The sequence below is a fragment of the Oncorhynchus tshawytscha genome, linkage group LG02 (genome assembly GCF_018296145.1).
Source record: "Oncorhynchus tshawytscha isolate Ot180627B linkage group LG02, Otsh_v2.0, whole genome shotgun sequence".
In the NCBI taxonomy this organism is placed as follows: domain Eukaryota; kingdom Metazoa; phylum Chordata; class Actinopteri; order Salmoniformes; family Salmonidae; genus Oncorhynchus; species Oncorhynchus tshawytscha.
In genome coordinates this window covers 60,332,946-60,348,674 of record NC_056430.1, presented here as the reverse complement: position 1 = coordinate 60,348,674, position 15,729 = coordinate 60,332,946, and the positions used below count along the sequence as shown (strand labels likewise).

Here is a 15,729-nt window from a genome sequence, read left to right as displayed (position 1 = left end):
CCTAATCTATGGATTTCACATGACTGGGAATACAGATATGAATCTGTTGGTCAAAGGTACCTTAAAAAAAAGGTAGGTGCGTGGATCAGAAAACCAGTCAGTATCTGATGAGTTTGCATCATGCAGTGCAACATCTCCTTCACAGAGTTGATCATGCTGTTGATTGTGGCCTGTGGAATGCGGTCCCACTCCTCTTCAATGGCTGTGCGAAGTTGCTGGATATTGGCAGGAACTGGAACAAGCTGTCATATACATCGATCCAGAGCATCCCAAACGTGCTCAATAGGTGACCTGAACACTGAGTACGGCAGTGCCATCATAACTTGATTGATGCGACGGCTAACATGTCCCGACATGTCCTTTTGCGGCCTTTTATACATTCTAGTAGAGTTAAATAGTTACACACACACACACACACACACACACACGCAGCGGTCTACGACACTGCATCTCAGTGCAAGAGGCGTCACTACAGTCCCTGGTTCGAATCCAGTCTGTATCACATCCGGCCGTGATTGGGAGCCCCATAGGGCGGGCCATAATTGGCCCAGCGTCATCTGGGTTTGGCCGGGGTAGGCTGTCATTGTAAATAATAATTTTTCTTAACGGACTTTAAATAAAAGGTTGCACACAGACACACATACCAAAAAGTTATTTTGGTGGAATTTAAGTATGTCCCCATTACCAGTAAAACATAATCCAAACCTATTTATTTCACTTACTTGCTGTGCTGTTTCATTGTACATTTGTTCAGTCGTTTCATTCTCAACCAGGATTTCATCATACATGTCAAGCAGTGAAGTTTCAGCTCTCTGTCCATCCATGATCTCTTCCTCAGTGGGCAAAGTCACTGTGTCCATTTCTATCTTGTCCAGCTGTGTATGTAACATTTCACGTAAACCCTGTTTCATGTCTGCATCGAAGTAGCGGTCCTTGTACATAGCATTGAACATGGTTGCGACACAGTAAATAAGCTCAGAGAGAATACCACTGAATCGCTTATTCACAGCCTCGAGTACTTTTGTACGTTTTGACCCCGAAGTTTTGTTGAGCAGGCGTTTCAATGCTATGACAGAGGGTATCATGTCTGCTGCAAACACAGTTGAGCTTATTTCTCGAGTGGCGCTACGAGTTTGTTCATGTTTCCAAGTTTCAAACATGTTCTCAAATGCCATTGAAATGGCAGCAGCGGTATGAGAACCAGCACATTCTTGAACATGCAATACAGCTTTCCACAGTACGACATCCTGGTTGGCCCATTGTGCTGTCAGACTCAGCATGCTCATGGGACTGACATCGCTGGTCCAAATGTCAATTGTGACATCCATAGCAAGTAGTATAATGAGATCCATTATCTTGGCTTTAATGGATTTCGCCTTTGAGTTGTCTCGCTGAAATTTTCTTACTCTTTCAAATGACTGCTCAACTTGAACTTGTTTAGTTGTTGGAAGTGTGCACTTAGTATTTTTCTGCTTTTGTTCTGTGTAGCGCTGTATTTTCGTGGCGTCATTACGTCACCTACTTACGTTATATACGTATGCACTTCAGCTTTGACATCGGTTTTGCACATTGGCTTGATGTCTAGCTTAACACCGATGTTGGCATTTTTAGCTAATATCGGCCGATTCAGATATGCTCACCAATATATTGTGCATTCCTAATTTACATCCCTGTTAGTGAGCATTTCTCCTTTGCCAAGATAATCCATCCACTTGACAGATGTGGCATGTCAAGAAGCTGATTAAACAGCATGATCATTACACAGGTGCACCTTGTGCTGGGGACAATAAAAGGCCACTCTAAAAATGTGCAGTTCTGTCACACAACACAATGCCACAGATGTCTCAAGTTGAGGGAGTGTACAATTGGAATGATGACTGTAGGAATGTCCACCAGAGCTGTTGCCTCACAATCACAGAACACGTATAATCACACTAGTCCAGGACCACCACATCCAACTTCTTTACCTGCGGGATTGTTTGAGACCAGCCACTCTGACAGCTGATGAAACGAAGGAGCATTTATGTCTGTAATAAAGCCCTTTTGTGGGGAAAAACTCTGGCTGGGCCAGGTTCCCAAGTCCCATGCCTACCCATAGCTGCGCCCGTGCCTAGTCATGTGAAATCCATACATTAGGGCCTAGTGAATTTATTTCAATTGACCGATTTCCTTATATGAACTGTTACACAGTAAAATCGTTGAAATGGTTGCATTTTAGAGTTTACATTTTTGTTCAGTGAAAGAATAAAACAACGCTTGGGACAGATGTTTTTGTAAGAGCTATTTAGCTTAGTTAAGTACAAAGAAGGAGGAAGTGGTGGTTAAGCTACCTCCTGGGTGTGCCGTCCTCATGGGGCTGGACGATGACCACACTGACCGTGTTGGACGTGCGCAGCAGGTCGATCATCTGCTCGTGGGACAGTGTGGCCACCGCCACCTTGCAGATCTCCATCAGCCGACTGCCCGGACGGAGACCCACCTGCCAGGCGAAGCCAAAGGGCTCCACGTCTGCCACCACACCCTCGAAGTTGACGTGGAATCCCAGCTGGCCCAAACCGTTCCGCCTGAGGGTCATCTCCACTGTCTCGCAGCCCCGGGTGACAATCTAGGGCAACATGACCAAGAGAGTAAATTTCAGCCTACTTTGATCTAATGGCTTTATTAGGGTTTATCCATGTTGGCAACTGCTTTGAAAAGTTATGAGCATTACCTTATAATGCCAACATTTACCCCAGTTAAAGTTGCTATTTACTACCTCTCCGTGAGGTTGTGGTTTGACCTAATCCACACATATACAAAACCTAAACAGCACTGAAGCTGATGAGAACTTAAATTATTATCCCTTTCCATCATAAAGTTGGTTGAAAAGACTAAGGGCTCCATTCAATCAAACTTGGCAACAAAAACAAAATATAGTCCAAACGTGGCCTGAGCTGACCTCTTGAAGTGCAGGAAACAGTTGCGGGATTTGACAAAAAAAGTTTGCCAACAATAGGAGAAATACCTAGATAATTTCAGAATAAACCAGCCAATCTCACAATGTCAAACTCTGCAAAGATTAGGGTCGTCACGAAACAAAAGGTTAAAAGACACCAGCTCTGTTTGGAGTGGCAACGTGTCACTATTTTTCATCCAGACTCCCCAGTTCTTCACCCCGTTTTACCATCTTAAAGCCTGGGCATCTGAGGTGAATGGTATTGTGACAACCCTAGCAGAGGCTTTAGACACCTTTGGATAATCCCATTTAACCGAAATTAGAAGGGCTTGGGACAGAGAGCTCAGGGACACCCGACCCCATAAGACCTCTCGTCTCCCCCTAAATAATACAATTATTAATCAAATGACTCAATCAATTCGTGGGAAAAAAGCAGGAGGAAAGTAAATGCCCCGGCAGGCCTTAATTACCACCAGTGATTCAAGAACAGTAACTTTTAACAACAAACATATTGTTGTGAGGCTGAGGTAAAGTGGCGGTATAAATGGGGGACATCTGCTGACCTGCTGACTAATCTGCTGTGACTTGGGCTGGCTCCCAGGACTTGAGTAATCACCTCACTGCAGTGTTCACCCATAGTAAACTATTTAGCTTAACAAGATCTTTTCACATCAGATCTTTTACAGGGCTGATCTGACTGGTCAAAATACCAATTAGTTAGGAGAAGAAAAAAATCTGAATTGGGATGCCTGTCAAAACGCAGCCAAATACTGAGGTACAAGTGTCTTATGATACTTATGTCTCAGGCAGAGGTGGCCAATCTTCTCTGGGCCAGTAACAAAACCAAGTGATCAACTAAACCTAGTCTTCAGTAAATACTTGGAGAAGTTGAATCAGATATGTTCCTTGTGGGTCCGATTGACAACCCCTGGTTTAAACATTGAGGCGTGGTTTCCTGGACACAAATTAAGCCTTGACTGAAAAGCATTCTCAATGGAAAATCTTAATTGAAAATGCTTTTTAGTCCAGGATTAGGCTTAATCTGTGTACAGGATGTGTAGCACTGAATTATGTTGTCTTTTAGCCTCCCACACAACCTTCTTACCTCCAACCTCTGCATGATCTCCCGGACGTCGTCCCAGCATCCTTCCTGCGTGGAGAACACCACACACTCGCCTCGCTCGTAGAAAAGCCGGAAGCTCCCGGATGTTGAGCTCCAACCGAGGACGTCGCGGCAGTAGCAGTTGAACACCACCTCCTTGGACGCCTCTTCGATCAGCACCACAAACTCATTGGAGACGGCCAGCAAGCAGCCAATGTCTGCTGACTGGCCAAAGTCCCGGGCCACCACGGCCCAAGTGACCGCCCCGTAGCTTTGGAGGTGGGCGTTGCGTCGGGGTCGGCTGCGCTCCTTCTTCTTGACACCCAACGAGATGAAGCTGAACTTGGCGGCCGAAGAGTCCACGGGGGTGGCGCTTACAAAGTTCTCGGCCAAATCCTTCAGGTACTCTTGGCGCGTGCGCATAGCCATGGCGCGGAACTTGTCCGACTTATGCACTGCATTCTCGCCGTTCATCATCTTGGCCAGGAGGAAGTCCCGGAACATGGCCGACTTTGGGAAGAACACCCCCTGGGGGATAGGAGGACCGAAGGCGGGCACGTCTTTAGATCTGGTGACCGCCACACTAAAAACAAAGAAAAACAGCCATTTTAATCACTCTGTCATTTTGCATCATAATCTTTTCTAAGTAACACAAATAGGTCATAACAATACATTTGAGAGAGATCTGTTGGGGGATTTTGAATTACAGCCATGACGGCCACTCCCTGGAAATGGAAAGGTTCCAAACTGTTGTTCTGCTAATCCGAAATTACAAGAGCAGAACAAGTGGTTTCACGACCAACTGTACGTCATATTGCGTGAATATAATGGACTACACTAGCATATTTTTATAATGCTCTATTATGAATAGAGGTGTGGTATCAGTTTAAACAAATAGAGGTCCTTTCAACTCTCACAGTGGTGTAGGTAATGACAAGCAACTTGACAAGCAACTGGTGTTTCTGTATGATCAGAATTCTGATTCAAGACTCAGGTCCGCTAACAGTAAGGGCCGGAAATCATTGTAGTGGAATTTCAGTAGTTTCTTTGAATTGGACAGCAACATATCCTAATCAAAATTAACATCTCCAAATCTGTTTTGATTTATCACAGGTGCAGCAAAATGCTTGTGTTTCTAGCTCCAACAGTGCAGTAATAGCTAGTAAATTAAAAATCGTAAAATACACAATCAAGAAAAAAACTAGCAATGTCAAGAGACAGGAATATATATAAAGTGGGGCAAAAAAGTATTGTCAGCCACCAATTGTGCAAGTTCTCCCACTTAAAAAGATGACAGAGGCCTATAAATTTCATCATAGGTACATTTCAACTATGACAGACAAAATGAGAGAAAATAAATCTAGAAAATCACATTGTAGGATTTTTAATTAATTTATTTGCAAATTATGGTGGAAAATAAGTATTTGGTCAATAACAAAAGTTTATTTCAAAACTTTGTTGTATACCCTTTGTTGGCAATGACAGAGGTCAAACGTTTTCTGTAAGTCTTCACAAGGTTCACACACTGTTGCTGGTATTTTGGCCCATTCCTCCATGCAGATCTCCTCTAGAGCAGTGATGTTTTGGGGCTGTTGCTGGGCAACACGGACTTTCAACTCCCTCCAAAGATTTTCTATGGGGTTGAGATCTGGAGACTGGCTAGGCCACTCCAGGACCTTGAAATGCTTCTTACGAAGCCACTCCTTCATTGCCCGGGCGGTGTGTTTGGGATCATTGTCATGCTGAAAGACCCAGCCACATTTCATCTTCAATGCCCTTGCTGATGAAAGGAGGTTTTCACTCAAAATCTCACGATACATGGCCCCATTCATTCTTTCCTTTACAGGGATCAGTCGACCTGGTCACTTTACTGCTTCACAGTAGGTATGGTGTTCTTTGGATGCAACTCAGCATTCTTTGTCCTCCAAACATGACGAGTTGAGTTTTTACCAAAAAGTTCTATTTTGGTTTCATCTGACCATATGACATTCTCCCAATCTTCTTCTGGATCATCCAAATGCTCTCCAGCAAACTTCAGAGGGGCCTGGACATGTACTGGCTTAAGCAGGGGGACACGTCTGGCACTGCAGGATTTGAGTCCCTGGCGGCGTATTGTGTTACTGATGGTAGGCTTTGTTACTTTGGTCCCAGCTCTCTGCAGGTCATTCACTAGATCCCCCCGTGTGGTTCTGGGATTTTTGCTCACCGTTCTTGTGATCATTTTGACCCACGGGGTGAGATCTTGCGTGGAGCCCCAGATCGAGGGAGATTATCAATAGTCTTGTATGTCTTCCATTTCCTAATAATTGCTCCCACAGTTGATTTCTTCAAACCAAGCTGCTTACCTATTGCAGATTCAGTCTTCCCAGCCTGGTGCAGGTCTACAATTTTGTTTCTGGTGTCCTTTGACACCTCTTTGGTCTTGGCCATAGTGGAGTTTGGAGTGTGACTGTTTGAGGTTGTGGACAGGTGTCTTTTATACTGATTACAAGTTCAAACAGGTGCCATTAATACAGGTAACGAGTGGAGGACAGAGGAGCCTCTTAAAGAAGAAGTTACAGGTCTGTGAGAGCCATAAATCCTGCTTGTTTGTAGATGACCAAATACTTATTTTCCACCATAATTTGCAAATAAATTAATTTAAAAAATCATAATGTGATTTTCTGGATTTTTTTTCCTCATTTTGTCTGTCATAGTTGAAGTGTACCTATGATGAAAATTACAGGCCTCTCATCTTTTTAAGCGCGAGAACTTGCACAATTGGTGGCTGACTAAATACTTTTTTGCCCCACTGTACACACATACATATAATGATATGTAAAAGGCAGTACAGACAGTATTGTACAGCAGTAGTTATACAGGTTGAGCCATGACTAGAATTCAGTATACAAAGTGAATTCGGAAAGTATTTTCAGACCCCTTGACTTTTTCCATTTTGTTACATTACAGCCTTATTTTTCACTCATCAATCTACACATAATACCCCATAATGACAGAGCAAAAACAGGTTGACATTTTTATTTATTAAAAGTAAAAAAACGTTAATATTATATTTACATAGGTATTCAGACCCTTTTCTCTTTTTCTGCAATTACAGCTTCAAGTCTTGGGTTTGAAGCTACAAGCTTTGCACACCTGTATTTGGATAGTTTATCCCATTCTTCTCTGCAGATACTCTCAAGCTCGTTAGGTTGGATGGGGAGCATCGCTGCACAGCTATTTTCAGGTCATTCCAGAGATGTTCGATCATGTTCAAGTCCTGGCTCTGGCTGGGTCACTCAAGGACATTGAGACTTGTCCTGAAGCCACTCCTGCATTTTCTTAGCTGTGTGCTTAGGGTCATTGTCCTGTTGGGAGGTGAATCTTAGCCCCCAGTCTGAGGTCCTGAGCACTCCGGAGCAGGTTTTCATCAAGGCTCTCTCTGTAGTTTGCATCATTCATCTTTCCCTCAATCCTGACTAGTCTCCCAGTCCCTGCCGCTGAAAACCTCTCCACAGCATGATGCTGCCACCACCATGCTTCACTGAAGGGATGGTACCAGGTTTCCTCCAGACGTGAATAGTTTCTCATTTAGGTTTCTCATTTAGGTGCCTTTTTGGCAAACTCAAAGTGGGCTGTTGTGCGCCTTTTACTGAGGAGTGGCTTCCATCTGGCCACTCTACCAGTTCTCCCATCCCCACAGAGGATCTCTGGAGCTCTGTCAGAGTGACCATCGGGTTCTTGGTCACCTCCCTGACCAAGGCCTTTCTCCCCCAATTACTCAGTTTGGCTGGGCAGCCAGCTCTAGGAAGAGTCTTGGTGGTTCCAAACTTCTTCTGTTTAAGAATGATGGAGGGCATTGTTCTTGGGGACCTTCAATGCTGCAGAATTTCTTTTGGTACCCTTCCCCAGATATGTACCTCGACACAGTCCTGTCTTGGAGCTCTACGGGCAATTTCTTCAGCTTCATTGGTTGTTTTTTTGCTCTGACTTGCACTATCAACTGTGGGACCTTATACAGACAGGTGTGCACCTTCTCCAAATCATGGTCAATCAATTGAATTTGCCACAGGTGGACTCCAATCAAGTTGTAGAAACATCAAGGATGATCAATGGAAACAGGGTGTACCTGAGCTCAATTTTGTATCTCATAGCAAAGGGTCTGAATACTTACATAAATAAGGCATCTGTTTTTCATTTAGTTAATTTGCAAAGATTCCTAAAAACCTGTTTTCGCTTTGTCATTATGGGTTATTGTGTGTAGATTGATGAGGAAAACATTTAATTTGATCAATTTTAGAATAAGGTTGTAACTTAACAAAATGTGGGAAAAGTCAAGGGGTCTGAATACTTTCCGAATGCGCTATAAATATAAAGTGGTTAAACAGTATGTAAACATTATTAAAGTGACTAGTGTTCAATGACTATGTACATAGGGCAGCAGTCTAAGGCGCAGGGTAGAGTACCGCATGGTAGCCGACTAGAACAGTGAATAAGGTTCAGGGCAGGGAACTGAGGCCTGGATATAGAAGCTGTTTCTCAGTTTCTTGGGCCCAGTTGCCTTCAAGATGGTAGTGGGGTGAACAGGCTGTGGCCCGGGTGGCTGAGGTCCTTGGGCTGAGCACACAATCCTGTGAAGCCCCTGTGTTGAAGATCAGTGTGGCAGAGGTGTTGTTGCCTACCCTTACCACTTGGGGTCGGCCCGTCAAGAAGTCCAGGACCGAGTTGCACAGGGAAGGGTTCAGACCCTGGGCCCTGAGCTGTAATTGATGAACAGTATTCTTACATACAGTACCAGTCAAAAGTTTGGACACACCAACTTATTCAAGGGTTTCCCTTTATTTTTACTATTAGAATAATAGTGAAGACATCAAAACTATGAAATAACACATGGAATCATGTAGTAGCCAAAAAAGGCGTTAAACGAATCAAAATATATTTAAGATTCTTCAAAAGTCGTCTTTCTTGGCCCAAGCAAGTCTCTTATTGGTGTCCTTTAGTAGTGGATTCTTTGCAGCATTTCGACCATGAAGGCCTGATTCACACAGTCTCCTCTGAACAGTTGATGTTGATATGTGTCTGCTACTTGAACTCTGATGCATTTATTTGGGCTGCAAACTCTAATGAACTTATCCTCTGCAGCAGGGGTAACGCTGGGTCTTCCTTTCCTGTGGCGGTCGTCATGAGAGCCAGCTTCATCATAGCGCTTGGTGGTTTTTGCGACTGCACTTGAAGAAACGTTCAAAGTTCTTAAGATTTTCCGGATTGACCTCATTGTTTTAAAGTAATGATATGGCAACAATAGGGCCATCTTCTGTATACTCCCCTACCTTGTCACAACTCAACTAATTGGCTCAAACGCATTAAGGAAAGAAATTCCACAAATTAACTTTTAACAAGGCACACCTGTTAATTGAAACACATTCCAGGTGACTACATCATGAAGCTTGTTGAGACAATGTCAAGAGTGTGCAAAGCTGTCATCAAGGCAAAGGGTTGCTACCTTGAAGATTCTCAAATATAAAAAAATATTTCGATTTTTGAAACCTTTTTGGTTACTACATGATTCCATGTGTGTTATTTCAAAGTTTTGATATCTTCACTATTATTCTACAATGTAGAAAATAGTAAAAATAAAGAAAAACCCTGGAATGAGTAGATGTGTTCAAACTTTTGACTGGTACTGTAGGTATTTATCTTGTTCAGGTAGGATTGGGCAGGGTGCAGTGCAATGGCAATCACCCGGGGTCTGTTGAAGCGATATGTGAATTGTAGTGGGTCTGGGATTCAGGTAATGTAGAGGTTATATGATCCATAACTAGCCTCTTAAAGAATGATGACAGAAGTGAGTGCAAGGGGCGATAGTAATTTACCTTCACTTTCTTTGGTATAGTAACAATGGTGGACATCTTTATGCAAGTGGGAACAACAGACTGGGATATGGAGATGAAATACGTCCGTAAACACTTCAGCCAGCTGGTCTGAATATGCTTTGAGGGCGTGGCCCTGCAGTCTTGCAAGGGTTAGCACTCTTAAATGACTTACTCATTTCAGCCACAGAGAACGAAAGCAGAGTCCCCGTGATTGTTGGTGGCTCGATGTAGTTTTCCTCGAAGCAGGTGATGGTGTTTAGCTCGTCCAGGAGCGAGGCCAGGAGCGAGGCGTGTCTGGTTTTCCCTTCATAAATCGGTGATTGTCTGGTGTCCATGTCACATATGGATCATGTCTGAGCCGTTTAATGCAAATCCACTGTGTACTGTTGTTTTGCCTCTTGATTGTGTTACTGAGGTCGTCTGCTTGTACACATCCATGTTCCCAGTCACCTTGCCATGGTTAAATGCGAAGGTTCACGCTTTCAGTTTTGTGAATGCTGCAATAAATCCATGGTTTTTGGTTTGGACGAGTTCTAATCGTCACAGTGGGAACAACATCCTCTATGCACTTCCTTATTAACCCATTCTCAGAGTCAGTGTGTAAGTAAATACTGTTCTCAGAGGCGAACCAGAATATTTCCAGTTCCGCGTGATCAAAAACAAACTTGAAGCATAGATTTCAATTGGTCAGACCAACATTGAGCAGTCCATACCACAGGAGCTTCCTGTTCCTGTTTTGCATAGCCTAAAAAAAGGGAGAGTAGCAATGATCCACGGTCCGTGTTGCGCATGTATCACAGGAGATGTGTTGATAGAATTTCTGTTGCGTTTTCCTCAGATTTCCTTTATTAAAGTCCCCAGCTACAATAAATGCGGCCTCAGAATAAGCGGTTTCCAGGTTGCACATAGAAAAGTGTAGTACCCTGAGTGTCAACTTGGGTGGGAATATACACGGTAGTGACGATGACCGAAGAAAATTATTTTGGGAGGTAATGTGGTATTCCTGATTGGGAGAACTTTACCACAATCACACAGTTGTTAATCATGAAACTTATTTTATTTTTCCTGAATAATTTTTTCTTCCTGTCTGTGCGATGGACAGAGAACCCTGCTGGCTAAATGGACATGGACAATATGTCCACAGATAGTGTTTTTTTACAGAATCATAGCTATGTTACAGTCCCTGATGTCTCTCTGGAAGGAGATCCTCGCCCTAAGCTTGTCTAATTAATTGTCCAGGGACTGAACGTTAGCAATGGAGGGAGTTGACACTTGATTCGACAATCATTAAGAGGCACTTCTGAATGATTGACTCTTGTAATGATTGGATTCCAGCCTTATTGAAATTGGGCCCTTAGGTACATGAATGATTGAATAAATGCAAGTTAATTTAAACCAGCTCTATACATCTCTCACGCCAAATGTTTTAGAAGTATCGGCGGTCTGCTTTGCTCACCTGTAGCAAACATTTTCTGTGCAAGGGTTGTGGACTTTGACGATGATGAACACGTGCTGGAAGTGCGAGCGAATGTTTTGGGGAGTGAAGGGAAGAGCACCAGGTTCCTGGAAGATGACGGTGACAATGTCATTTCCAATGTGTCTCTTCCTCAGTAGCTAAATGGCAAGAAAAGGAAACAGAAAAGAAAAAGCACATTAGAATTCAGAAAAGTAAATGCCCTTACAGTACATGAGAGACTATGACAGTGTCTCAATGGTCTCAAAAAGGCCTAAAAAAGACCTACATGGTACGTGATAAAGAAATATATCCAATTCTTTATCACGAGTCAAGCTGTTAAGTGGTCAAGGAAAGGATATGGAGGACAGTAAAACCTGTTTATTTGGAGTCCATCAGAGGGCATGTGGGAGCTATAATGCTGTCATATTGCTTACACCTCTCATATCCTTGCCAATCAACAGAAGTGCTAAAGGCAGTGGCTAGGGTCCAGAGGTTTCTAACAGGGCGATAACAGACTATGGCCTCCTGATGTCTGTTAAGTCCCTTGGTGTAGGGTAGGTGGTAAACAAACGGGATGAGGGGTGGAATAGGCCGGATCAAGGGGCTCAAGTAGTGGCAGAGCCTTTGCAGACCTTGGGGGGGGGGGGTGGCTTACAGCTAATCTCAGAAATCAAATGGGATCCCAGGGGAGGAATGAAACTTCAAATCCTGATAATCAAGGCCCAAGACACATGCGATGCACAAGACATTTGGCCCGTTCTAATTTCCCTAACGCTTAGAAAGGACACTGGCCCGGTATAGGTGGATTTCTATGAACGCGGGGCAGTTTGTCAGTCCTGATTCCTGGACATACTCTGCAGAGGGACACAGCTTAAAGATGGCCGAAAATCTTTATTGCTGTAACTGAATTTTAGACCTCCAGAATAGTCCATTAATTAAAAAAAACTGTGAATTGAATTAGAGGTCGACCGATTAATTAGGGCCGATTTCAAGTTCATGACAATCGGTAATCAGCATTTTTGGACGCCGATTATGGCCGATTACATTGCATTCCACGAGGAAACTGCGCGGCAGGCTTAACCACCTGTTACATGAGTGCAGCAAGGAGCCAAGGTAAGTTGCTAGCTAGCATGAAACATATCTTATATAAAACAATCACTCTTCAAATAATCACTAGTTACCTACACATGGTTGATGCTATTACAAGGTTAGGTAGCTTGTCCTGCGTTGCATATAATCAATGTGGTGCCTGTTAATTTATCATCGAATCACAGCCTACTTCGGCAAACTGGGGATGATTTAAGTGCATTCACGAAAAAAGCACAATCGTTGCACGAATGTACCTAACCATAAACATCAATGCCTTTCTTAAAATCCATACACAGAAGTATATTTTTGAAACCTATATATTTAGTTAAAAGAAATTCATGTTAGCAGGCAATATTAACTAGAGAAATTGTGTCATATACAGTGGGGCAAAAAAGTATTTAGTCAGCCACCAATTGTGCAAGTTCTCCCAATTAAAATGATGAGGCCTGTAATTTTCATCATAGGTACACTTCAACTATGACAGACAAAATGAGAAGAAAAAAAATCTAGAAAATCACATTGTAGGATTTTTAATTATTATTTGCAAAGTATGGTGGAAAATAAGTATTTGTTCAATAACAAACGTTTATCTCAATACTTTGTTATATACCCTTTGTTGGCAATGACAGAGGTCAAACGTTTTCTGTAAGTCTTCACAAGTTTTTCTCACACTGTTGCTGGTATTTTGGCCCATTCCTCCATGCAGATCTCCTCTAGAGCAGTGATGTTTTGGGGCTGTTGCTGGGCAACACGGACTTTCAACTCCCCCCAAAGATTTTCTATGGGGTTGAGATCTGGAGACTGGCTAGGCCACTCCAGGACCTTGAAATGCTTCTTACGAAGCCACTCCTTCGTTGCCCGGGCGGTGTGTTTGGGATCATTGTCATGCTGAAAGACCCAGCCACGTTTCATCTTCAATGCCCTTGCTGATGGAAGGAGGTTTTCACTCAAAATCTCACGATACATGGCCCCATTCATTCTTTCCTTTACACGGATCAGTCGTCTTGGTCCCTTTGCAGAAAAACAGCCCCAAAGCATGATGTTTCCACCTCCATGCTTCACAGTATGTATGGTGTTGTTTGGATGCAACTCAGCATTCTTTGTCCTCCAAACATGATGAGTTGAGTTTTTACCAAAAAGTTATATTTTGGTTTCATCTGACCATATGAAATTCTCCCAATCTTCTTCTGGATCATCCAAATGCTCTCTAGCAAACTTCAGACGGGCCTGGACATGTACTGGCTTAAGCAGGGGGACACGTCTGGCACTGCAGGATTTGAGTCCCTGGCGGCGTAGTGTGTCACTGATGGTAGGCTTTGTTACTTTGGTCCCAGCTCTCTGCAGGTCATTCACTAGGTCCCCCCGTGTGGTTCTGGGATTTTTGCTCACCGTTCATGTGATCATTTTGACCCCATGGGGTGAGATCTTGCGTGGAGCCCCAGATCTCGGGAGATTATCAGTGGTCTTGTATGTCTTCCATTTCCTAATAATTGCTCCCACAGTTGATTTCTTCAAACCAAGCTGCTTACCTATTGCAGATTCAGTCTTCCCAGCCTGGTGCAGGTCTACAATTTTGTTTCTGGTGTCCTTTGACAGCTCTTTGGTCTTGGCCATAGTAGAGTTTGGAGTGTGACTGTTTGAGGTTGTGGACAGGTGTCTTTTATACTGATAACAAGTTCAAACAGGTGCCATTAATACAGGTAACGAGTGGAGGACAGAGGAGCCTCTTAAAGAAGAAGTTACAGTTCTGTGAGAGCCAGAAATCTTGCTTGTTTTTAGGTGACCAAACACTTATTTTCCACCATAATTTACAAATAAATTCATAAAAAATCCTACAATGTGATTTTCTGGATTTTTAAGTGGGAGAACTTGCACAATTGGTGGCTGACTAAATACTTTTTTGCCCCACTGTATATACATGTAAAAAAAGAAATCAAAATCGGTTGATCTCTAATCTGAATGCTGTTCCCAAGAGCTTTAAGTAAAATCCTGCTTACAACTGCAAAGCAAATAGAATCAACATGGTGCACATGACAATTCATTTATAGACCATGTTGCTATGGTCTAGATAGAAAGACCCACCCAGGCATATTCAGACACCAAGCAGAGTGGAGAATTTAATTGAGGAGTGCATGCGAAATTGTTGTCGTGGCAACATCTCCAGCAATAGCATTTCCAATTAACAAGTCACTGACTGGGGGAAATTATGCACGACTCCGAAATGATGAGTGCCAATTTCTAATATTGGAGAGCAGATTGTGACTAAAGGATCAACATGGAAAGCTACCAGTTGTAGTAAATGGGTAGAAACTATAAGGAATCTTCATGATAATGATCACTATAATGATGATAAAAAAAGGGTTGCAGTTAGTCATTGATGTCAGTGAGAAAAATATACATTTTTCAGAGCAGCATAATTTTTTTCTCTCGCTTGACTTGAGTTTCTGGGGGGTTACTAAGCTAACATATGGAATTGTTTTGATGGTCATAGCAAGGATCATTTAGCTATTTGATGTTGAATTTTAGAACCCCTTTATCTATCCCCCCAAAATATTAAAACATTACGGCACTTAAGCCCATGGAAACACGCTGTTAACTGATTCATACATGGAAAAGCAGATAGTAAAATAAATAAAAAAACGTTAATTATTTTTGCACATTTTTAACCCAATTTGTTTGGTCTGACAAACACAGCCGTAAGCTCAGCCACCTTCCACTGCACATGTGGAAGGCCACCACTAGCGGATGTGGTGGATTGAGACGCAGCCCATGCAATAAAACAGACGGAATTGATGGGGGTGTTTTTATTTTGGTTTCATCTGACCGGGGCAGCGGAAATTGACTCGAGGGTTATGTGCAGTGGTGTAAAGTACTTCAGTAAAAATACTTTCAAGTACAACTTAAGTAGTTTTGTGGGGTATCTGTACTGAACCATTTATATTTTTGACTTTTATTGATAAGTTTTACTTCACTACATTCCGAAAGTAAATAATGTACGTTTTACTCCACACATTTTTCCCTGGCACCCAAACGTACTCGTTACATTTTGAATGCTTAGCAGGACAGGAAAATAGACCAATTCAGGTGCTTATCAAGAACATCAATGGTCATCCCTACTGCCTCTGATCTTGGCAGACTCACTAAACACACATGCTTAATTTGTAAATGAGTGTGCCCCTGGCTTTCCGTAAATAAAAGAACAAGAAAATGTCGCTCTGTTTTATAAGGAATTTTTACATTTGATACTTAAGTATATTTTAGCAATTACATTTACTTTGATACTTAGATATTTTTA

General features: G+C 42.7%; 1 protein-coding gene and 1 long non-coding RNA gene across 5 annotated transcripts in view; both read right to left on the bottom strand.

The window, feature by feature from the left end:
- The window catches only part of LOC112222972, a 266,640-nt gene that overhangs the window by 82,616 nt on the left and 168,295 nt on the right, over positions 1–15,729 (bottom strand). The window lies entirely within an intron of this gene.
- LOC112265631 (signal-induced proliferation-associated 1-like protein 2) overlaps positions 1–15,729 on the bottom strand; it is a 97,039-nt gene that overhangs the window by 33,659 nt on the left and 47,651 nt on the right. For all 4 annotated transcript variants that reach the window (XM_024443149.2, XM_024443156.2, XM_024443172.2 and 1 more), the window contains exons 7-9: positions 11,346–11,503; positions 4,041–4,620; positions 2,331–2,605 (exon numbers count right to left, since the gene is read on the bottom strand). In XM_024443149.2, the coding sequence (XP_024298917.1) occupies positions 2,331–2,605; positions 4,041–4,620; positions 11,346–11,503 (1,013 nt within the window). The remainder of the gene's footprint in view (positions 1–2,330; positions 2,606–4,040; positions 4,621–11,345; positions 11,504–15,729) is intronic.